The sequence below is a fragment of the Astyanax mexicanus genome, chromosome 5 (assembly GCF_023375975.1).
Source record: "Astyanax mexicanus isolate ESR-SI-001 chromosome 5, AstMex3_surface, whole genome shotgun sequence".
Taxonomy (NCBI): Eukaryota; Metazoa; Chordata; class Actinopteri; order Characiformes; family Acestrorhamphidae; genus Astyanax; species Astyanax mexicanus.
The window spans coordinates 42,246,286-42,269,875 of NC_064412.1; the positions used below are offsets into that span (position 1 = coordinate 42,246,286).

The following is a 23,590-nucleotide window of genomic DNA, read 5'->3' on the forward strand; positions in this document are numbered from 1 at the left end:
AACTAATGAACTAACTGCGTTGAGGAGAGCTGAGAGTGTCACAGCGTTAAATCACTAAAACAGGACAGTGATACTCCAGAACCAGCTGTAACACATTTTAACATTTACCCTCTTTATTATGCAGTGAAATAAATGGGTGTTTCTGGTTCATTGTTGCCTCAGTGAGGACAGGTAGTTAGTTGATTAGTTGATTAGTTAGTTGTTAGTTGATTATTTGGGTCAGGTTTTGTAATTAGTATAAACTAATGACCGTCATTAAATACTAAACCCTTCGGTGAAAGCACTGCTGAACTGAGAGCCACTTTCTCTTATTATCTGCCTTTTAAAGCTCTAACACAGACTACACTGCTCAACATTGCACTGCTCAACATTACTGAAAGAGTTTTCACCTGTTTAAATGCTTTAATGATCCTCTGTGAGGAAGAATAATAATCCAAAACGTGATCTGACAGGAGTTAGCTGGTGTTATGCAGAATCCAGTCCAGTGTCATTTCCAGCCGCTGTGCTGTGACGTCAGTTATGCATTAGCTTAAAGTTAGCATTTTTCTAATTACTACCCCTAAACGATCTCGTAATTCAGAGGATCCAGTGATGTTTAGGAGGTAAATGTACACAGAATAAAACGTACAGGGTTCTGAACATATTTATTTACCACAGAATGTGACAGAGGCCAGTTTTTGAAGAGCCCATTCAAATTCGCCATTTACATGGACCGCTTAGACACGGAACCCCAAATATGGGCATGAACAACATGGCGCCGACTACAAAATGATGACACGACTTCAGTGGTCTGTTATATGTTTTTGAAATAGTACGAAAAGCTTTATAACACTGAATCAACTGGTTTAGCTGCTCCGAAAGGCTTAAAACTCACAAACTAGTCAGTGTTAGTAATTAGTCTTCAGTGGGAACTCACCCATACAGTACTGTAGATCAGGGGTGTCCAAACTTTTTTTGTTGGGGGCCAGATAGAGAAATATATTTGAAGTCACGGGCCACACTCTGTAATAAAACAAATAATGAAATATACCAATTTAAATAATACTTTTTTCCTGATTATTTCATTTACACACCATTTTACTTGACTTACTGTCTTTATCTTTGACAGTGTTCTGTAAATTAAGATTTTTCAAATTGATGTTTAATTTCATGATGTCTCTTAATATTAAACTCCTTAATTACGGCAACGTTTAGACTCTTTTTAGAAATGCGCACTCTCTCCGCTTTTAGACTCTTTGGCCCGTTTTTCTGCGCTAGAAATGCGCACCCTCTCCGCTTTTAGACTCTTCACCCCGTTTTTTCTGCGCTAGAAGTGCGCACCCTCTCCGCTTTTAGACTCTTTGGCCCGTTTTTATGCGCTACAAATGCGCACCCTCTCCGCTTTTAGACTCTTCACCCCGTTTTTTATGCGCTACAAATGCGCACCCTCTCCGCTTTTAGACTCTTTGGCCCGTTTTTATGCGCTACAAATGCGCACCCTCTCCGCTTTTTATACTCTTCACCCCGTTTTTTATGCGCAAGAAGTGCGCTCCCTCTCCGCTTTTACACTCTTTGGCCCGTTTTTATGCGCTACAAATGCGCACCCTCTCCGCTTTTAGACTCCGCTTTTCTATTTCTAAAATACCTCGCGGGCCGCTCCAAAAAAGGAAACGGGCCGCAGATGGCCCGCGGGCCGTAGTTTGGACACCCTTGCTGTAGATCATTTAGTTTACCGTTGCTGTAACACAGCCTCCGGACACTAGAGGGCGGTAGGTGAGCGCTGCTCCGGCGCTTGATGCTGAGCTGTGTGTTTCTGTGGGGGGGAGACAGGACTGAGGGAGGACTGAGCTTTATTAATGCAGGTGAGCTGTGAGAGAGAGCTATAAAACTCCTGTCAGATAAAATGCCGGGCTTTAGCGGCTTCTGAAGGACTGCAGTTTAACTCCACTAGGCTCAGCTAAAATAAGATAAGCTAAGCTAACTCTGTGTGTGCCTTACTGTCAGCAGCAGCAGCTCCTGGTGTGTAACCCCGGCTGATTTCCCGTCAGTAATCTCAGTGAGCTCTCTCTACACTGAGCTCAGTGTCTCAGTAAACAGGAATTCAGACGGGCTGTTAGAGAGAGTGTTAATCTGCCTGTGGTTCTGATCTCTCTGTGTTCTCTGATTCTCAGTCCTTCATCATGAAATCCTCTAAGGAAGCTGTTCATGCCGCCGCCAAGGAGTTCCTGGGTTTTGTGAATCGTGGAGTTTCGCCGTATCACGGTAGGAAGAACAGCTAACTACATATTCGCGTCTTTCCCCACCTAAATCACACCGGTATCAGCTAGAAATACTAACTCAGTTATTGCTAGTAAATCTATAATTCCACATCTCTTTAATTGTGGTTTATATGGGTATAAACCCTCAGATCTCAGTTATAATATGTACGATACCACTGGTTTGCTCTGAACTGAAGTGTTGATTTGATAAAGCAGATAAAAGAGTGTAACTGTGTTTAAAGGAGAGCATTTCTCAGTTTTTGCCACTGAACTCTTTAGTTACTCACTCTCCTGCTGACTTTCTTTGCATAAAAAATATATTTTTGCATTGCACCTTTTACTGTTTGATGGAAAAACAACCTTTAAACAACGTTTATTTAACATTGTCTAACAAGCATCGCTTAGTGTTGAAATTCTGACATTATATCAACCTTTATTTAAAGGTTTTGAAAGATTCGGGCTCTGAATCTACACTCTACAATCTGCTTTTAGACAAAGTGTGCCTGTAATAATTATGTTAAGAATAATTAATATAATGTATATCATTATTATTTTAAATGCCCTCCTTTACACTGCAAAACACAGTAAAACTAAAAGAATATAATGCAAACAACACCTATCTATTTAATGTAAGTTTATAAGTATATTCTTATGTTGAAGATCGACATTGTTTAAATTCATTAGACATGAAAAAGTGTTTTGTCAACATACTTTTGCAATTTGTGTCTTATCTATAATTATTTAATTCATTAGTAAATCTCCTGTTACACTGCATATGTCTGACACGCACCTTACTACTAGTGAAAACTACATATCTTTAATAAGAATTTACATTCGTCACTATGTTTGTTCAGACTATATATACTTATATAGTATACTATATACTATATAGACTTTTTACTAGTCAGAATTACGTTTGAAGATATCAGGAACTATAATTGCTACTGGTAATAAAGTAATTATATTTTAGGTTAGTGTATTTACAAACTTCAAAAGTTGGATTTAATAAAAAAAAGTTGTTGATTACTGCCCTCACATACAGCCTGTATATTTATATATTTGCATAAGGTATTTGTATTTCTTTTCTTATTCCCATTATTATTGTTGTAAAGCTATAAGACAGTTTCACAAGTTTACCATTGCACTTTGCCCTGAAATAATAATTAGTGTTCTGTATTGAATTTCTATTCATTAAAGGATCCACTTTGTGTTTTCTCTCATTGTATCTCTCTGTTTTATTTCTTTGGTCATAATTCTTGTGCATCTTTCTGTTTTGCAGTGGTGGAAGAGTGCAAATCACGTCTTTTAAAAGCTGGCTTCACAGAGCTGAAGGAGTCTGAGCATTGGGACATCAAACCATCTAACAAGGTGTGCATATGTGTGTCTGGTTATGTGTTTGTGCGTATGCAGTGGCAGGTTTGGAACATGTTTCGGCTGACAACCGCTGTAGCATACTGGCAAACCTGATATTGCATATTCACATTAAGTGCTTAGAGTTTTTCTGTCAGTGTGTGGCTCTGGTTTATGCTGTGCTTTATGCTATGTTTTGAAACTGTAAAATCTAGGTGTCTATCTTAATGTTAGCTAATATAATGCACCTTTCTCTCATCTCGTCTATTACTGTCTTTCTCTTGTATCGGTCTTTTGAGTCTTTTTTTGTGATTTATTGCGTGCGTGTGCTCGTGTGTGTGTGTGTGGTTGGTTTCATTAAAGCTATTCCTTGAAGGTATCCATATATATTTTGTGTGGTTGAGACATATCTTCAGACAGAGGTTTCCTTTTGAGCCTGGCATGGTTTTGCAGATGTTCTCACACGTTATTTTCTGTACTGATTTATTTATTTTATTTTTTGTATGTTTCCTATAGTACTTTGTGACCCGGAACTACTCCACCATCATCGCTTTTGCAGTGGGTGGCTTGTACAAACCGGGCAATGGATTTTCCATGATTGGAGCCCATACAGACAGCCCATGCCTGAGGGTGAGAATAGGCACTGTGAATATGAAATAATATATATAAAAAAAATTGTTTTATCTAGTCCCTGAACTGAAACACTTCCCATATTGTGTAGAATAAAAACGTTGAATTATTTTCAGCAATCCTAGTTGCAGATGTTTGTATAATTCAACTTTATTTGTTGTTGTAGCTGCTAAAATGTGTTGTTTCATATGTTTGTACGAGTAGGTGAAGCCTCGCTCTAAGAAGACGAGGTTGGGCTGTCTGCAGGTCGGTGTGGAGTGTTACGGCGGTGGAATCTGGAACACCTGGTTTGACCGGGATCTGACTGTTGCGGGTCGTGTCATGGTCAAGGTACACGGTCTGATTAGATAAACCACAGTAGTTCAATCTGCATGGCTCACCAGTGCATTTTAACATAAATGCTTACACGTCATATTTTCTCTCTGTCTGTCTGTCTGTCTGTTTTAGAGTGGAGATAAGCTGCTGCATCGCCTGGTGCATGTCCAACGGCCCATCCTCAGGATTCCTCACCTGGCCATTCACCTGCAGAGAGACATTAACGACTCCTTCGGCCCAAACAAGGAGAACCACCTGTAAGTCTCTCAGAGCATCAGTGGAAGTAGGGCTAGAGAGAGAATAATTTATAGACTATTAGAATCTGATTTGTGTGCGTGTGTGTGTGTGTGTGTGTGTGTTTTAGAGTGCCTTTCCTTGCCACTGCAGTTCAGGAAGAGTTGGAGACTGGCTCAGCTGCTTCTGGTGATGCGTGTAATGCAGCAACCACAGTAAGAATTTTTTAAAGGATAGTAAATTCAGTTTAGAGTAGAACAGGTTATGACAACTCTTGTTGATATATTTCCCTTTAAATGCTAGAAATACATATTTTGTTTCAAATGTTTATGTAAACAACCAGATGTGTTTTAATTGTAGCCGTTCACATAGCCTATGTGCTCCCTGTGTTACCAGAGGCTTCCACTAGAGTTCTCTTATTGCCACAGTGGCATGAACACATCATACAGATGCATTTAGCTTTTCTGCAAAACTCTCCATCAGACCGATGCTGCAGAGTGCTGCACAGCAAGTACATCTCTAGTCTGAGATTCACATATATGTATCACCGTATCATGGAACCAGTGATGTAATAATTTAGAAACACACTTGACCATCTTGCCCAGCAGTTTAACCTGTCGGTAGCAGTATACACACACACACATATAATACAAATACATATGTACTAGTGAACAGGACATTGGGAACATACACTACATGCAGTACCAGACAGCCACCCAAGCATCCAGGCTGTATCTGGGTTCCTTTCTTAAAGATAAGTTTATTGTGAATGTTAGGGTAGCCACCTCTGTGCTCCCTCAGTTTCAGGCAGTTTTCATATACAGCTCTGAAAAAAAATAAGAGACCACTTCAGTTTCTTTTATAGGTTTATGTTTGAGTAAAATGAACGTTGTTTTATTGTCCCAAATTCCAAATTAAACAAAGACATCTAGAGCATTTATTTGCAGAAAATGAGAAATGGCTAAAAAAACAAAAAAGATGCAGAGTAATCAGATTTCAAATAATGCAATGAAAACAAGTTCACATTCATAAAGTTTTAGGAGTTCAGAAATCAATATTTGGTGGAATAACCCTGGTTTTTAATCACAGCTTTCATGCATCTTGGCATGTTCTCCTCCACCAGTCTTACTTTCTGCTTTTGGATATCTTGATGCCAGTCCTGTTGCAAAAATTCAAGCAGTTCAGTTTGGTTTGATGGCTTGGTTTCCTCTTGATTATATTTCAGAGGTTTTTAATTTGGTAAAATCAAGGCAACCCATTATTTTTAAGTGGTCTCTTATTATTTTTTTTTTTTTTTTTTTTTTTACCAGGGCTGTATATTTTCATATAATCCAGCACTGTGGGCAGCTGCATGCCAGTTGCTCGGAAAAACCTGCAGAGGCAAGTTACTTTGCAGGTTTGGAACCACAGGACTAAGACTATTTTTGCACAGATTTTTATTTTATTTACTGAGAAAGAAACAAAACTTCAGTGTTTTATTTGTTATGTTTTGTTTAAAAGAGTTAGTGAAGTAATGTTTTAGTCATGCTCATGTCTTTCACACATGGTGAGGTATAATACAGTTTATTAATTCCACAGTTGTATCGGATCAGTACGTTTATCTATCAATATTGGAACTGAGAAAGACTGATTGCTGCATGCCTCAGGAGTATTATCAGGAATGCCCTGTGTCAGTTATACTGTTTCATTGCATGGCATCTTTAATATAGATCACAGCAACCTATTTTAAAGTATTTTTTTGTTCTATGTCTTTTGTTATAATGGATCATTTGTTAGTGTTTGTGTGTGTGACCTGTCATTTCACTCCTCAGCCAGAGAAGCACCACCCGGCTCTGATCCGGCTGCTGTGTGGGGAGCTGGGGGTGGAGCCTGACACTCTGCTGGACTTTGAGCTGTGTCTGGCAGACACGCAGCCTGGGGTGAGTCCTGCTGCTCTCTGGGATCAGAACATCAAAACCTCAGTGTGTGTGCTGTGGTTCACACAGATCATCACGGGCTGCTGTTATCTTGTTGGATGCTGCAGAAGCAGCAAAGCTCCTGTCAGTGTGACTCTCCAGGCCTGTCTGTGGAAATAAATTATAGTGGAAGTGGTTCATTTTCAGAGCTATATCACACACTGTCTCTCTGCATTAATCTCAGTAATGGATTCTAACAGTGTGCAGAAACATGCTCAGAATATTCATTGATGTAATTGCACTCGTACTTTACACAGTGTGAACCTGGCCTTGTGAGAAGTTTAGGTAATGTTGTCTTGTCTATCTTTTGGGGCGTTTTTACGCCTATAAATGGCATGCATTTACAGAACATGCCCTCTTAGTCAGGATTTGTGACATTTATGTACCAGTTTTCAGTGCCAGGGAAATACAATAATCCAGCAGTTCTAATTCCTGGTGCTGGGATACCACTGTTCATGCTGGTTTTATTATTTTCTTGCTGTAACCCAGTTCACCCGGGCCACCTCAGCGAGGGCTGGTGCATTAGTTGATTAGTTGGATCAGGTGAGCTCTAGTTAGTATAAACTGTAAAACCTGCAGTGCAGTGCTACTCCAGGACCAGGACTGAGAACCACTGCTTTAAGCAGAACCTGGAAACTATTTTTGCTTCTGGGTTCTGGTTGGTTCTGTGAATTGCAGTGATCTATTAGCTTTTCACTTCTTTATGTTTGGGCTGTCTGTAAAAGAATATATATATATATATATATTTGCACAGCCAATAGCTAACTCAGTCTGTCTTTTTTTTAGCTGTTATATCATGTACGTTTCTATTTTTCATTTGCTTCACCTTGGTTTGGTTTATTGTTTGTTGTTTTTTGCCCAAGTTAAACCAAAATGCATAACAACAAACCAAAGTGTGTTCTTCCTGTTTATTGGTCAGTGAATACAGGAAGATGGTGGTGTGTTCTAGAGTAGTGTATGTTTCTGTACAGTTTTTACGTGAAGCAGCTGCAGAGATGACATTAGTTTATCTGTATTAATTATCTGCAGCTTAAACTACACCTGTAGAATGCATTTCAGCTCAAATGATGTGTGTGTGTCTGTCTGTCTGTCTGTCTCACACTTTAGGCTTTAGGAGGTCTTTATGAAGAGTTTATCTTCTCTCCTCGTCTGGACAATCTTCACAGCTGCTATTGTGCTATGACGGTATTTTTTATGTCTTTTTTTTGTGTGTGTGTGTGTGTTTTACCTTTAGTTGTTTACTGGCCCCTCTGTCTATGAACATGTGTGTTGCTCCCTAATCTGTTTCAGGCTCTGATAGACTCCAGCACATCTACCTCTTTGGCTGCAGATCCAAATATCCGTGTGATTACTCTGTATGACAACGAGGAGGTGAGCAGCATTTTAATTTCATCTCATCAGAAACGAGCTAAACTATAATTGATGGCATGCTACATTAATGAAGCAGACCTTATAAAACGTACCTTATTGTAATTGTCTGGTCATTTGCTTTTCTAGAATACAAAGCTGACCTTAATCGCAGCATGCTTTGCAGTTTATAAAATGTGGCAACTGTGAAAATTAAGTTTAGCATCAAAAAAATAACCTGACCAGTGTTCATCTTTTTTCTTTTTTTTTTTTTGCATATTCAGTCCACCACCTACCTCTCCCAAATTAGTGGGCACACAGCTTTAAAAAAAAAGGATGTTTTCATCATCTGAGAATGATTTAACTGTTAAAAAAAAAGAATGGATGATAGAGTAAAGTATTGTGCAAATTATGTCATAGAAACATTTTAATTGTAGGAGCAACATAAAGACTTTATACCCCATCTTTAACATCATCCAGTGCAGTTACCTGAGACAGTTTCCTACCATGAAGAATCTTATCTTAATATTTTAAACATATGTAGACATATAAGATTGCCCAGCCTCATGTGACATGTTTCTTTAATTCAATAAAAAGCACCAAGTTAATGTAAAACTATTCTACAGTATTGTACAGTATCTAATCTACCTGTCTAACTTTACCCTCTGATGTTCAGGTGGGGTCAGAGAGTGCTCAGGGTGCTCAGTCTAACCTAACTGAGCTGATTCTGCGTCGCCTGGCGTCCACACCTACCAATCTCACTGCCTTCCAGGAGTCCATGCCCTTATCCTTCATGATCAGTGCAGACATGGCTCACGCCGTGCACCCCAACTACCAGTGAGTCACTGTGACAACCACTGCATCTCTCCACAAACCGTCTGTATTGATTTGTGACGTTACCATATAGAATGGTCATCAATCAGGCATCACCTTGCACATTAAGGGTCAGTTATATTTCCCCTTAAGATTGTCCATCACTGTCCACCATGACAAAAGAAGAATGGCAGAATGGCTTGAAATCCTTAAAAATTAAAAACTATAATGTTATGCAAATTTGTAACTCTTTCACAAATTGCTATCTGATAACATAGTTTACTTATTAGATTTGAAGGAATAAAGTAGGTCCTAGCCTAAAATAAAATAGGTCCTAGCCTCCTCGCTTGTCTTTCTGTTTGATAGTGGGGGAAATTCCTGCTCGGATCAGTTGGCTCAGAACACCAAGAGTAGACAGCTCCTCATTTTAATTAAGAGTGTGCTCAAAACGATAGTTCACGAACGACATTTAGAAAGAAAGAAAGAAAGAAAGGTGTACTTATCAGATAGAACAGCAGAAACTCTTTTGCAGGAACTATAGATATTGTATGTGGTGAACACTGAATATAGCAAATGCTTTTTTGAAGTTCAAAATATTATTTATAATATAATGAAAAATAGCAGTAATAATAGAAAACATTACAGAAATGGTAAAAAGTAGGCTTTACAATTAAGAAACAAAGTAAGAGTACACTTGGTACACTTAGGGTGCTTTCACACCTAATTATACATTGTATATATTTGGTCCGCTTATTTTTGTTTTCACACAGCAGTTTAGGGAGCACACCAAAGACCTTTATATGATACTCCTACATCCTTTCATCATCACTTACGTATCGATGCGTTTTCCTTAACTTGACGCTGATTGGTTTTAGAAGGACATGCGTCTGACGTTTGCGTGTTGACAATTTAGTGGGTGGTTCATTCGGTGGGAAGCCTTTCCAGGATAAGGATAAAATGAATTAACAGATTCATTTCGTCTCCATAGTAGTGCTGCTATTGTGGTTTTAATACCAGCAGCAGCAGCAACTTCAGGCACAGTACTCTAAGTTAGTTCAAATTTGCCAAACGAACGTGCTTGTCCTGAAGCAACAGTCTCCACGGTTTATTTTTGCCTGCTTTTCCAGTTATTTTGAGAGGGTACTGACTGCAGCCTGCAGGAAGGCGGAGTTGGACGTCCAGTGTGCCCAGTCCCGCCCACTTTGTCAGAATCATGTCTTAGCTCTGCCTCTGAACGGAAGTAAAAAATGGTTGGTTCGGACCGTGGTTCGTGGCCCCTTTCACACCTGCTACTTTGGTTCGGACCAAACTGAAAAGTCAGAAAGTCCGGACCAAACGAGGCAAGTGTGAAAGCACCCTTAAAGTCTTCGGCAATTTTTGGGCTACTTTAAGCTTCTGATGGACTGGTTTTAGACAGACTTTAGACAGGCTGTATATTCTTGCTAAACCTGGCAACCCTGTGTAGCTCAGTATGCTAGGTATAAGCAAGAAGAGTCGCTGAGCTGTGCTTCATCCTGTGAGTTCTGTCCCTGTTGGAACTAATTTCTCTGAGTAAATAAAGTTGTACAGCAGGTAAGGCAGGCATGTGGTATAATGGTGTGTAATGATGTACAGCTGGTTAAGAATTCTATATGAAGGTATGAAAGGATGTATAACAGTAGGTCATACATTGTATTTATAGGAATCTATATCTAGTTAAGTCTTGTACCGTGAAAACAGCAGGAACTAGTGTGAGAATATATTTCTTTTATTTTTTCTTCACTCTACAGAGAGAAACATGAGGAGAATCACAGACCAGCTTTCCATAAGGTACTGAAACTTTTAGTACTCATTCTCACAAACAACATATACACACATTCGTTATGCCTTTTATCTGATTATCTGCTGAATGTGCATATTCTGGTTCAGGGTCCGGTCATAAAGTTTAACAGTAACCAGCGATATGCCACGACTGCAGTGACTGCCTGTGTGCTGAGAGAGATTGCAAGGAGAGCGGAAGTGCCTCTTCAGGTATATTTGTAATCTTTTTTTTTTTTGGTCTGCGTTTTCTTTTTAATGTGTTGCTTCACTTCTCTTGCTCTGCTCTGGAGCCATTTTTTTCACATTTAACACCTGAAAAAAAAAGTTTTGGGTGTAAAACAGACTGTTTTACTCAGACTTTTTCTGTCTGAACCCCTTTGGAGAATGAGGCTTTAAATGAAGTATATTTTTGTTATGCTACCATAAACATAACCATTTCTTCTTTTACTTTTCTGGAATTTTCACTTTATTAGAAGCCAGGCTCTGTGAGCGGTCTGCATCACTGGCTTTTACAATGAAACTCTTCTGAATTAGTTTTATGCTGTCAGTTTTTAGTTTTTAAACATAAAATACAAACTGGTCAGGGTTCATACGGTCAATAAAAAGCTTGTAAAGTCATGGAATTTTAAAAATAGCAATTTCCAGGCCTGGATAAGTTTTGGAAAAATAAAAATACCCAGAAAGTTTTGGGAAAGTCATGGAAATTTGCTCTACAAATCTGTGTTTCCGTGTATTGATGGAGAAAATATATTTTGAGCTACAAATATCAAAAATCAGCTCAGAGTTAATTCAGTAATTTAGCCCTGCACAATGGAGCTCTCAGGATCTGACGCATATTTTCTTACTAAAGATTGTTTGTCAACATTTTATCCGATTCATTTTAGACCTACTATAATCAACTTGACTTTTGGTTTTATTGTCCACGTCAGCACTGATGTTTTAAAAATCGTATGGAATCGTATGAAAATTTCCCTTGACGGCATGGAAAGTCATGGAAAAAAATAATAGAAATGTATTGGTTAAAAAGTGTATGAACCCTGACTGGTGTACTCATCTCCTATCAAGTTATTGGTCGATTAGTCTCTGGTTTTGATTAGGAAGTGCTGCCTGTTTTTCTTTTTGTCCTGCACATTATCTCTCCATTCAGTACACAGACTTTCTGTCTGAATGAGCAAATAACATGACCATTTCAAACCGTGGTTTGAAAAGGATTTACACATTGAAATATTAGTTCAGCTACCACATCCGTGCTTAACAGTTGTAGGATGTTATTGCGGAAGAAAGCATCATCACTCCTCTTTCAAACATACCCAACAGTTAAGACATTTTGGCAAAAGGTTCCAGCAACTGTTTTATAGTAATACTTTGGGATTTAGGTGAATAAGAGTATAAGTTTTAATTTGAGAATAACTGTGTTTCAGGATGTGATGGTTCGAAATGACAGTCCTTGTGGAACAACCATTGGGCCTATTCTAGCAGCTAGACTGGGAATTCCGGTGCTGGATATTGGTGCACCCCAGCTGGCCATGCACTCTATTAGAGAGATGTGCTGCACCTCTGGTGTCCTCCAGACCACCAATCTCTTTAAGGTAATGCTGAACTTCAGCCAGTGTCAGGGTGATCTAGCCAAACTACTGGAAATTTATTTTCAGAAAATGTCAGTCATTTAATTTTGATGATATTAAATATTAAAACATGCCTCTCTGGCAGGGAACAATGGCTAATAACCCTTACGTGCATTTTCTAATGCAGTTAAATATTGATTTCTTTAAAATGTAACCATAAACATTACTGATTTAACAATTTATTTAGTTACACATAAATGTCCAACCATTCATGTACTGTGACTAAAAGTGTAAAAGGTGCTTAATGCCACCTAGTGCTGCAAAGTATCAACTGTTCAAAGTTGTCAGCAACTACTTAATGTTGAAATGATTGAAATGACTGCCTCTACTGTCTGTGTATGTAGCTGTGTAAAATGCTTGTGTATAGATGTTATCAGTAACCTTTGTACTGTTATTTCTCATTATCTTCAGGGTTTCTTTGAACACTTTCCATCTGTGAGGAGCATACTAGTGGTGGACTAGTGTGGTTCTTTGTTCCAGCACAGTGGGAGAGATGGCAGAACATCCCAGTATTCAACTCTTGAAAATCAATTCAACCTCACTTCTCCTCTTCTCATCCCAGTTCTTTGTACTTGTCTTAATAATCACAGCAGTGTAATGGAGTAGGCCTGTTTAATAGCTGTACTCCTGTAACTGCACTGTACGCTCTGTCCCTTTTTTTCAGTGGAATTGTCAAGCACACAATAAACATTTAACATACACCAGTGTCTATTGTCATACATTACACTAGACCAGTGTTTTCCCCCTTCTATAAAAAAAAAAAACTTCATTGCACAGTGTTGTCCCATAGCATTGGCTAATTATTAAGCCAATCTTAAGCTCAGTCGAGTGTATCAGAGTAAGGAAAACAAACGGTGCTGAGCAGAGAGGCCCTTAGTACTTTGTGTCCCAGCTCTAGTTGTGCAGTCCACTTATTGTTCTTTGTTTGACACATTCTGACCTGTTATAAGTAATGATGGTTCCTTTTTTAACTGAGCCAGCTGGTTAACCAGGTCTTGGCCAGCATTGTTTATTTCCTTTGATTTTGTTAAAGCTTGGACATACTGGTTGTCTATGTGTCAGTCTTGTTCACACTGGTCATGCATGTAGGCCAGCTAGACCATCAAACTCAAATGAAAACACAATGATAGTGCTGGGAGATTAATTAAATTAATTTGATTACATTGTTACATATAGAAACAGTCTAAGGGAATCTTAGTAAATATGCCTGTTCTTCTGACAGAAATCTGTAAGTGACTCTTTTATAAACTCCTGGGCTCCATAACAGCTTTCATACTTGATCAAATGTATTGAGTTCATTAAAGCAGATCCAGAAAAAAAAACATAAATCGTTCCAAAAGACTAAGAGCCCCACAATGTCCTGGTTTTAGGAAGCTGCTATCAATATCCAGGAGAATCATGTCAAGTCATGTCAAAAGTGAGATGTATTGTTTATTTTCATATTGATCATCACAAACTGCAGCAACAGATTGGTTTCTGTCTCTGACCTTAAGGTGCAGCAGATGGGTAGGAGTGTGTGGTAGAGTGGACACAGAGAGTGAACACGGTGAGGGGAGAAGGAAAAAGTCGGTATAATAAACACCACACCCCCCACCCCCCTCCCGGACCGGAGTGTGTGTTCAGGGCACGGTGCAGTGCAGTGCACGAGCCGCAGCGTCAGACGGTGTTTTCTGCCCGAGAGGACCGGAGCGCCGTGACGTAATCGCCGGGTCTCCCGCCCGCCTTGTGCACTGAAGGGCGCGCGCAGCTGTTTTTCCCCTCCGTTCTGCCGCCGCCGCTCGCGCGTGCAGCATCTTTTCTGTGATGTGGGCGTGACCGCGGGCCGGGAGAGTGAGAGAGAGTGATAGAAGGAGCGATAGAGGGAGTGATAGCGGGAGTGAAGAGCAGTCCGCCGCTGCTCAGAGTGAGCATGAAGTCCCCGCGGCTCCGCGCGCTCCTCACTCTGCTTACTGCGTGCTGTCAGCTCTGCAGCTGCGCGAGATACGGTACGTGCACGCGCTCGATGCTGTTTTGGCAAAAATAATAGTACTAAAATAAAAAAGAGAACGGATTTTTATTAAAGCATTCCGGCTTTATTAAAGCAGTTAGTGTTTGTTTGGTTTAGGAGTAATACTGTGTCTGCAATCACAAGTTAATAGTATTACTCATACGTTTTTATTGTATATGTCATTCAGTTTTTTATGATTATTATTTATATATTACAAGTGTAGGGTTGTTTTGTGTGTAGTGTTTTACATTTCTTAAATAAGTATAGGGGTGTTTTATCTTTTTTTTTAGCATTTTCGTTTACTAGGTATAGGGTTTTGTGTTCATTTGTTATTATTATTATTATTATTATTATTTTATTTATTTATTTATTTTTATATCATTTATTTTATACGTATAAAGAGAATAGGGGTGTTTTTTGCGTTTTTTTACATTAAAAAAATAGTTTGTTTATTTATTTATTTTGTATTTTTTAAAACTAAAAAATATGCAAATTCAAAAACAAACGCGCAAAACCCCAGTTTCCTTTTCCACGCTGTTTATTTCAGCGCCATTTCTCTTGTGTTTGTTGTGTCTCTGTGCGCTTCTGTTTATTTATGACGATCATTTTACAAATAGCCAGTGTGGTGACGTCACTGAGCTGCCTCGGCGCCCACGTAATGCCAGGGCCAATTCAGTGCGCGCTAACCGCGTGATCCACCCGCTCGCGGGTTAAAGACACGAGAGGAATCGTGATTCACCCGGTCCGCGGCAGCAGGAGTTCTGGTGCTGGTTCTGAGACTGTGTTTTGCTGTGCTGTGGTTTAACAGCAGTTACAGAACACCGCAGTCTGATCTGCTGCTGACAGATCCACTGGGCTTTTATTTTTCCTGCAGAAAACATGGCATCCTTTTCTCACGGAGCTGTCAGCCTGCTCTATGACTCATCCACGGGGTAAAGCTGGGCCAGCAGTGTAGCAGATGTGCCAGTCTGCATCTGTAGTGTGCAGTATCTAATAACTACAGAAACAGAGATATGTCATAAAAGCGATTTACAGGGGCGTCAGACGCACTTGAGGCGTGGTGATCTAGGTGTCCTTCCCCATAAAATGTTTAATGAGTAGATTTCTTGCATTCTGGTGTATTTCAACAGGTGGTTAAACACCTAATTTCACCTACAAAAGTGACTTAATTCAATTAAGCAATAATACACTCGAGGTTAGTGCTATAACGTGTAATATTGGCACTGCTGTGCTGCGGTCATAGATCAACGTTATGGCACGAACCTTGAGTGTATTATAGCCATTATACCACAGTTTCATTATCACTGTTTATTAAAAGATTCTGAGTTAAAGAGGATGAGAAAATACTAACTGTTTAGTTTAACTTCGGTTACAGTGCATTATCGGCTGATAACTGCACTTAGAACGCCTCTCAGCCAATTACATTACAGGGTCGAAACTAACTGTAACTGTGGTATAATTACTATTTTAGAGTCAGACACAGTTCATTTATCAGCAGCTCTAGCCCTTTGCAGCTCTCTGGGCTCTCCAGAAACACTGTGGATGTCCTGTCAGTTTTGAAAGGTGATTTTGATTTAGTTTAAGTCTTAGACTTTTGACTAAAATTATGAACCGAGTCATGGTTCAGTTTGTTGCTCTGTAAAAAAAACAAAAAAAAAACAACTTTTTTTGAACGGTTTGAACTTTCAGACCTATTGCAGGAAGTTAAAGCAGGCTAAATTCACACATCACGCAGCAGTATGGGCACAACAGATCATGCTGGTGATTCCTCCTAGTCTTATTTATAAACATAAACAAAAATAAATTAGAGAGGAATGTGCTTCGCTCATTCTGCTACTGGACCAGCCTGCATTAGAATGGGGTCACATTCTGGGATAGAGGCAGAATTCAGCACACTGGAAAGGCAACTCACCAAACTTATATAATTCCACAAACTAATCAGTGTGAAGTATAAAGAGACTCCACCCATGTAGGTGATGAGTTCTTTAATGCACTCATTTACTAAACTGAAGTGTGTAATAAAACTAACCTGACTAAATGTACAGTATATATAAAGTATCCAATACTTCACATGATTAAAACTCTCTCCAAGAACTGTATGTCCACACTAGGAATGGCTTTGAAACCTTTGTTGAGTGTACTAAAAAAATTCAAAGCTGGACTTGGATTAAATCCAGCCTTTGGATTAAGCGAAAATCACAACAGGCATTTTCGCTTAATCCAAAAGCTGGACTTAGTCCAAGTCCAGGAAGCCAGTGCTAAACCCTAAGATTCACTCTTAACAGACTGAGAGCTGAGACTCTGTCCAAGAAGAGAAATGTGAGTTGGCTGCAGGGGAGAGTGGAGTGGATTAATAAATCTGGACTTTCGGATTAGGTTTCAGTAAAGTACAGATGATACTGGACACTGCTCGATAAATACCAGTTTGTATCAGATATGCTTTTCTCAGTGCAGAGCGGTGTAGATTCAGTTCAGCACCACAGACAGAGCCCACAGTACTGCTGGTCAGACTGGTGTCCTGTGTGCTGCATTCTGTTTTTTTTTTATTATTCATGCAAAGATAAGAACTGTACAGAACTAGGATAGTAAGGTTAGCTAAGCTAATCTGTTTGTTTACCAAAAGGCTGACTGCCTTTCTCTGAAAACATTTCACTTACATGTGATTTTAAGTAGCTCTCCTGAGGTACGGTTATGATTAGATTAACACTGCTAAAATTAAAAAGTAAATGCCGAGATAAATTTATTGTGCTTTGTTGGTATGTCTGCAAAGACAATGCAATAATGGTTGTTTTCATTCATTATTTTAAAATTGTAGTTTTGATATTGCTTTTTTATTTTGTTTATTCAGTTATTAATCAGCCTTTAGCAAAATTCTTAATTTTGCTGGCTTTTGGCTTTGGATATTTTGGCAGAGCTCCAGTGTAGGATGTACGGTCATGTGAAAAACTTAGGACACCCCTTAAAATGCTCAGGCCATCCTATCAACTGCAGCTTGGGAGCAGAGCACAAGATGCATAAATAAGTCAAGAGTATGGGTTGTCAAGGTACAGACAACAACTACAATCAGAGGGAGAACAAACAAGTTTTTTTTTTTTATTGAGTACAAGGAGGAAATCTTAGCTGTCAAAAAACTTCAGAGTAAGAAGATAACACCTAGACAAAGAGCAGGACTTCTGAAACAATATGTTTTAGACCGAACAATCCACAGTTTGATCATCTGAGCAAAGTAACAAAAGACAGAAGGCGCTGAATGAATGTGGAAATGGTCCTGGTTTGGTGCTGCTTCTTTACAGGAGGGCCTGGGAAGCTCTCCATCATAGTTCTAGTTGGATTTTTTATTGTATCAGAAGGGGCTTTAAGGAAATTTGAGACCATCTATACAAACACTGAAGAAGAAGCTTCACACAGCTGAAAGAATTCTGCATGGAGGTGTTGGAAAAAACTTTCTCCCAGTCGATATTCTCACAGTATTGTTCAAATTAAGCCCAGATGTTCATATGATTGAATATGTTCAAAAAGACTTTCAAGATTGTCAAGGAGTGTGCTAGGTTTTCACATGACTGTATGTATTTACTCTACATACTCTACTCTGCCATAAGCAGCTGCTCCAGTGTTTTCATCATTGTGTATGTATTTGTATGACCAAGAAGTGATGACAATTTAGATGATCACTGGTTAGAACATTTTAGAAGATTCATCAATTACTTCTTAAGTAATTGATGAACTTTGAAGAAATTCACAAGGACTGACTAATTTGGGATGTTCTGTGTGTGTTAGTTGAATATACTATAGTAGAGGGAAACAGTGTGGTATTAAACTGTTTCTGTAACTCAGCTGTTCTTGATACCAAAGCCCAGGGTCTGAAACTTGGACTTAAGCCTTACCAGGCCCTGCAGTTTAACAGCAGCAACGTTAGCAGGGCTCCTGCTGCTAGCCTCACTTAGCAACTACTGCAGCTTTAGCAGTCGTCCAGCAATAACAACCACACTAAATGTGTTGGTCAAACTCAACAGAAGATAAGAGCTCCTTTCTTGCTAATGGAATTAAGCTGTTTCATCTTAAATTGCCCTGCATGCTGTTAGCATTGCAGCTACATATTTAGCATCATCACTGTGCACGCCATATTATTTTGCCTTACAAAACCCAGAACGTACAGTGGTGCTTGAAAGTTGGTGAACCCTTTAGAATTTTCTATATTTATGAATAAATATGACCTAAAACATCCTCAGTCCTAAAAGCAGATAATGAGAACCCTGTTAAACTAATGAGATAAAAATATCATACTTAGTCATGAGGAAAATTATCCATTATTACATATTTGTAAGTGGCACAATTACTGGTATGTGAATCTCTAGGATTAACAGTTAGTTTGAATGTGAAATTAGAGTCAGGTGTTTTCATGGGATCAGTAGGATGACTATGTGTGTGAGTAAGCACCCTGTTTTATTTAAAGAATCTATCAAAGTCTGCTCTCCTCAGTAAGAAACTGAAGGCCTCTCTCACAATGGCTAATGTTAATGTTCATGAGTCCACCATCAGGGGAACACTGAAAAACAATAGTGTCCATAGCAGTTTCCAGACAATCATGTGGACAAGCCAGAAGTCTATTGGAAGAATGTTTTGTGGACAGAGGAGACCAACATAGAACTTTTTGGTAAATTAAAAGCATTTTGGAAAAATGAAAACACTGCATTCAAGCATAAGAACATTTCCCCATCTGTGAAACATGGTGGTGGTAGTATCATGGTTTGGGTCTCTTTTGCAGCATCTTGGCCAGGATGGCTTGCCTTTATTGGTGGAATAATAAATTCTGAATTATATCATGACACTCTAAAGGAAAACGTCAGGACATCTGTTCATGAACTGAACCTCAAGACAAGTGGGTCATGCAAAAAGACACCAACCCTAAGAACACAAGTCATTCTAACAAGGGATTTGGCTCAAGAAGAATGTAGTTAATGTTTTTGAATGGCCAAATCAGTTAATGTGAGCAGTTAATGTGAGGAAACCCACCAACATCCCAGAGTTGGAGCTGTTCTGCCTGTCACAAATATGTAATATTGGATCATTGTCCTCAATAAATAAATGGTCAAGTATAATATTTTTGTATCTTTTGTTTACCTGGGTTCTTTTCATCTAATTTTAGGAAATCTGATGATGTTTTAGATGATATTTATGCCAAAATATAGAAAATTCTAAAGGGTTCACAAACTGTCAAGCTCCATTGTACCTCTCCTTCATGATCTTTTCTTAGTGCATGTTTCACATGGCCTAGCCATAAGCCATGTTGATCGGGGCCCTTCACATCTAAACACTAGTAAACATATGATCTACATCTTAAGGCTCTGAGAACAGTATAATATGATCATATTTTATGCCTTTCAAAATTAAGACCGTCCCTCTTGTTAAAACGCCGTTAATTGTCTAAACAGCCAATATCTGCAAAACTAGACTTTAAATGATGTTATGTAATAACAAAAGTTTGGGAGAAGGACCACGCCCGAACTCTACGTTCTAACTCCACCCCGTATCAATCAACCGTCCTATAAATACCTCCCCTAACTAACTATCTCTCGTGACGAAAACTTCGCATCAGTCGAATCTGCCGCACCCGCCTGCTCGCATTAGCTTGTTCTCCGCCATGGACCTTTAACTCACCGCCTCCGACGAGGACCTCTTCCCTCCTAGCCAGCCTGTCTCCACTCCTGCTCCACCTCGCCGGGCTCGTCGTCTGAATTCCGTAATCTCCATTCCGGCTACTCCTGGTTCTACTCCGGCTACTGCTTATTCTTCCTCCCGGGTCGGTCGTCCTCACCAGTGCACCCCCGGATCTCGGCGCTCCCGTTGCTCTTCTCCCCCTTCCCCTACTCCACCTCGCCGGGCTCGTCGTCTGAATTCCGTAATCTCCATTCCGGCTACTCCTGGTTCTACTCCGGCTACTGCTTATTCTTCCTCCCGGGTCGGTCGTCCTCACCAGTGCACCCCCGGATCTCGGCGCTCCCGCCGCTCTTCTCCCCCTACTCCTCCTGCGCGGGCTCGTCGCTCCGGACGCCCGTCTTCCTCGGCCGGCCTCGCCGGCCCTGGGCCCCTCTCTCGCATGTCCGATTGGACTGTTGTTAAGCTGCAGCGGGTTTTTGAAGGGCCGCGGCGTCCCTTTCCCCCGTTCTGCTCCAAAAGCGGAACTTTTCACTGGACCTCTGAACAGCGCACATGAGCCGCACCGGCGTCGCGGCCTGATGACGTCACCCGCTCAACTCGCTGCCGCTGCAGCTCTCGCGCCCCTGGCGCGGCACCAAATTCGCCCCAGCGCCTCGTCTCTCGTCTCTCTCGTCTCTCTTCCCCTCTGTCGTCCAACTCCCCCTCCTTCTGTCGTCCAACTCCCCCCTCCCTCTGTCGTCCAACTCCCCCCTCCCTCTGTCGTCCAACTCCCCCCTCCCTCTGTCGTCCAACTCCCCCCTCCCTCTGTCGTCCAACTCCCCCCTCCCTCAGTCGTCCAACTCCCCCCTCCCTCAGTCGTCCAAACCCCCTCGCCGCTGCTGCAGCTCTCGCACCCCTGGCGCGGCACCAACTTCGCCTCAGCGCCTCGTTTCTCTCGTCTCTCTCGTTTCCCTCTTCCCCTAGTCGTTCGAACCCCCTCTCTGTCATCCTCCTTCTCCATTTCTGCGTTCCTCCTGCTGTTCTCCAACAGTGTTGCCGACTTGCCAACGTAGTTTTTGTTTGTTATTGAGAGTTTAAATGAACACGCGTGCTCTTCAGTTTCTCCTCAGCGAGCAGCAGGTGCTGCCGCGAGCCCCACCCACGACACTCACAGCGCAGTCTCAGTCAGACCACACACTCACACCGCTCTTCAAACACGCTGCAACGAACTGCGCATACCTAAAGCCGCCGCTGACTGTCAAAAAAAAAAAAAAAAAAAAAAAAAAACGTAGTTCATTTGTAACATTCTAACATTTAAGGGGTTTTCATCACAAATTGCAGCCAATGGCTACTTTCCTTACTGAGCAGTTGGCAACACTATTCTCCAACCCGTCCCTTCCAGCCAGCCTTCCTTTACTCCGTCAATTCTCTCCCCGCCTCCTCTCTCGCCGTTTCTCACCGGGCTGCAGCACCCGCTCAGCTCCTTGCTGGAGCTTCCTGACCTTCATTCTCCATCTACAGCGCCGCCCCCTCTCAGCTCGCGCTGCGGCTCATCTCCAACACTGGAACCCTGCTACATTCCAAGACGCCCCGGATCTGGAACTTCATTGACGTGTGTTTGCGGGACGAAGCTCCCCATCCCGCGATGGGCCTGGCTGTCTACGGCTGACGTGGTTTCGGCTTTCAAAAATCCTCCCTCTCCATCCTGACTCCTGGCGCCTTTTCAGAGTCCGTTTTTTCAGTTCACCTTGCTTTCGGGTGCAAAAGTAACCCCAAGCTTCGACTCCCTTGCTAAGGCGCTCTGCTGGATTTGCTTAACACGGGCCCCAGTTCGTGCTCCACCTCCTGGGTAACTTCGTCGTCGATCCTCCTTCCTCGCCCCTCTCGATGGGTCTTGAAGCCATGACCAGCGCTTTCACTCGCCTCCGTGCCCCGCTGTCGGAGAACTCCGTTGGTCCCTCCACATCTCTCGAGTTTCTTGGGATCTTTCTGGACTCCGCCTCCTTTCAAGTCTCCCCGCCCGTACCTAGCACCGTCTTTCCCCCCTCGGCCACTTTATTCACAACCCGAATCGAACCCAGGGTCGTTCTTTCATTTCCCGCCTCCTCCGCTTGGCTTTTCGTCCGAGCCCTCCACCATTCGTTATGCTCAACTAATACTGCACGTCAGAGCTCCATTTCTGGCTGTGCCTCCTCTGCAATCGAACGGGTTTTTCTTCTACGCCAACGCAGCTTCCAGCTCTTTTGATATTAAGCTATTCACAGATGCCGCTCCTTCCTCTGGTCGCTTCTGCTCGGCCGGAGAACTTCATCTGCTCCGCCGCGCGATTCTTCTGCGCTCTCTGGCCATACATCCGGTCCTCGTCGCTGCCCTCCTTTGGGGACATGAATGGTCAGGAAAATCAATTTTACTCCATTCAGACAATCTCGCCGCGGTCCACATCAACAAAAGTCGATCAAAATCGCTAGACATAATGCCTTTTATCCGTTGCCTCACTTGGCACTCCATTAAGCATCAGTTTATAATTAAAGCTGTCCACATCCAAGGTTTATCCAACTCTATTGCTGACTCTCTTTCTCGCTTTCAATTCCAGAAATCCAGATCCTTGGCTCCGCATGCAGACTGCAACCCAACGCCGGTACCTCCATTTTCACTAACTACACTACACCTAACCCCCGTCTGAACGAACTAATCCTCCAAGCACAACAAACCATCCTTTCAGCCGTTTCCCCACAGACACTCTCTACTTACTGGTCAAGCTGGAAAGCATACAAAAATTTCCACTCCACACATAATATATCTTTCCCTTCTCATCATCCATCCGTAATAGCAGCTTATATTACTTTCATTCACATTCAACATTCAGCCGGTTCCTCATCACTCAGAGTCCATCTGGCAGCTATCAATTTTTTCACTAAACTAATTACTGGCATACCACACCCTTCCTCTAATCACCCTCAAATTTCCCTTCTCCTGAAAGGAATCCAAAAATCGGAAACTCCATCCTCACACGAACGAGCTCCCATCTCACCAGAAATTCTCCATCGTTGCATTCAAACCCTCCGATCAGGCTTTTACCCTCCGACAACATCCTCCACGCTCCAATCGCTATTTCTCCTGGCATACTTCGGATTCCTCAGATGCTCAGAATTCACTTCACTTAAAATCTCCCACAACTCCTTTTCATACCCCCTCATATCAGATCTCAGCATCCTGGACTCGGATACTCTCACCTCTAAAATCAAGCGAAGCAAAACTGACCAACTTGGCAAAACCACGATCCTCCATCTGTTTAAACTTGACTCACCCCTCAGCCCGTACGAACCACTCGTCCACCACCTAAATCTCCGGCTCTCTCAACAAGCATCACCTTCGGATCCTCCGTTCACTACGGAATCTGGTAGTATAATCACAAGGCACTGGTTCCACACACATTTCCGCCTCATCCTTTCAGTCAACGGTTACTCACCAGACCAATTCTCCGCCCACTCATTCCGCATCGGTGCAGCATCCAACGCCTCCAGACAAGGAATCCCCGAGCACGTCATCAAGCTTCTCGGACGGTGGTCTTCTCAGGCGTACCACTTATACATCCGTTCCAAACCAGACGATTCGAGACAGGCTCATCTCAAACTAGCTTCATTATAAGCTCCATATTTT

The 23,590-nt window shown here is 41.4% G+C and overlaps 2 protein-coding genes across 5 annotated transcripts in view; both read left to right on the forward strand.

Annotated features, from left to right (window-relative positions):
- Positions 1-1,687: 1,687 nt before the first annotated feature.
- Positions 1,688-13,007, forward strand: LOC103039951 (aspartyl aminopeptidase). Of its 2 annotated transcripts, none has more exons than XM_007234555.4 (15): positions 1,688-1,841; positions 2,151-2,241; positions 3,517-3,605; positions 4,104-4,217; positions 4,422-4,547; positions 4,665-4,789; positions 4,897-4,981; positions 6,578-6,685; positions 7,829-7,906; positions 8,012-8,092; positions 8,745-8,905; positions 10,651-10,690; positions 10,790-10,891; positions 12,103-12,270; positions 12,718-13,007. In XM_007234555.4, the coding sequence occupies exons 1-15, from the start codon at positions 1,836-1,838 to the stop codon at positions 12,766-12,768; spliced, it is 1,425 nt and encodes a 474-aa protein (XP_007234617.3). In that variant the 5' UTR covers positions 1,688-1,835; the 3' UTR covers positions 12,769-13,007. The 2 variants fall into 2 exon arrangements, with proteins under 2 accessions (XP_007234617.3, XP_022531217.2); XM_022675496.2 differs by lacking the exon at positions 1,688-1,841 and adding an exon at positions 1,852-2,022.
- A 956-nt stretch (positions 13,008-13,963) lies between these two features.
- ptprnb (protein tyrosine phosphatase receptor type Nb) overlaps positions 13,964-23,590 on the forward strand; it is a 61,874-nt gene continuing 52,247 nt past the window's right edge. For 2 of the 3 annotated variants that reach the window (XM_049479533.1, XM_049479532.1), the window contains exon 1: positions 13,964-14,291. In XM_049479533.1, coding sequence (XP_049335490.1) covers positions 14,216-14,291 — 76 coding nt within the window. In that variant the 5' untranslated portion in view covers positions 13,964-14,215. The remainder of the gene's footprint in view (positions 14,292-23,590) is intronic. The other variant, XM_022675498.2, reaches the window with a different exon arrangement.

Bases quoted from the DNA above. Each gene is read 5' to 3' on its own strand.
- LOC103039951 (XM_007234555.4), top strand. The intron at 6,686-7,828 runs GTGAGTCCTGCT...CTCACACTTTAG, and splicing joins TGGCAGACACGCAGCCTGGG to GCTTTAGGAGGTCTTTATGA. The intron at 7,907-8,011 runs GTATTTTTTATG...AATCTGTTTCAG, and splicing joins GCTGCTATTGTGCTATGACG to GCTCTGATAGACTCCAGCAC.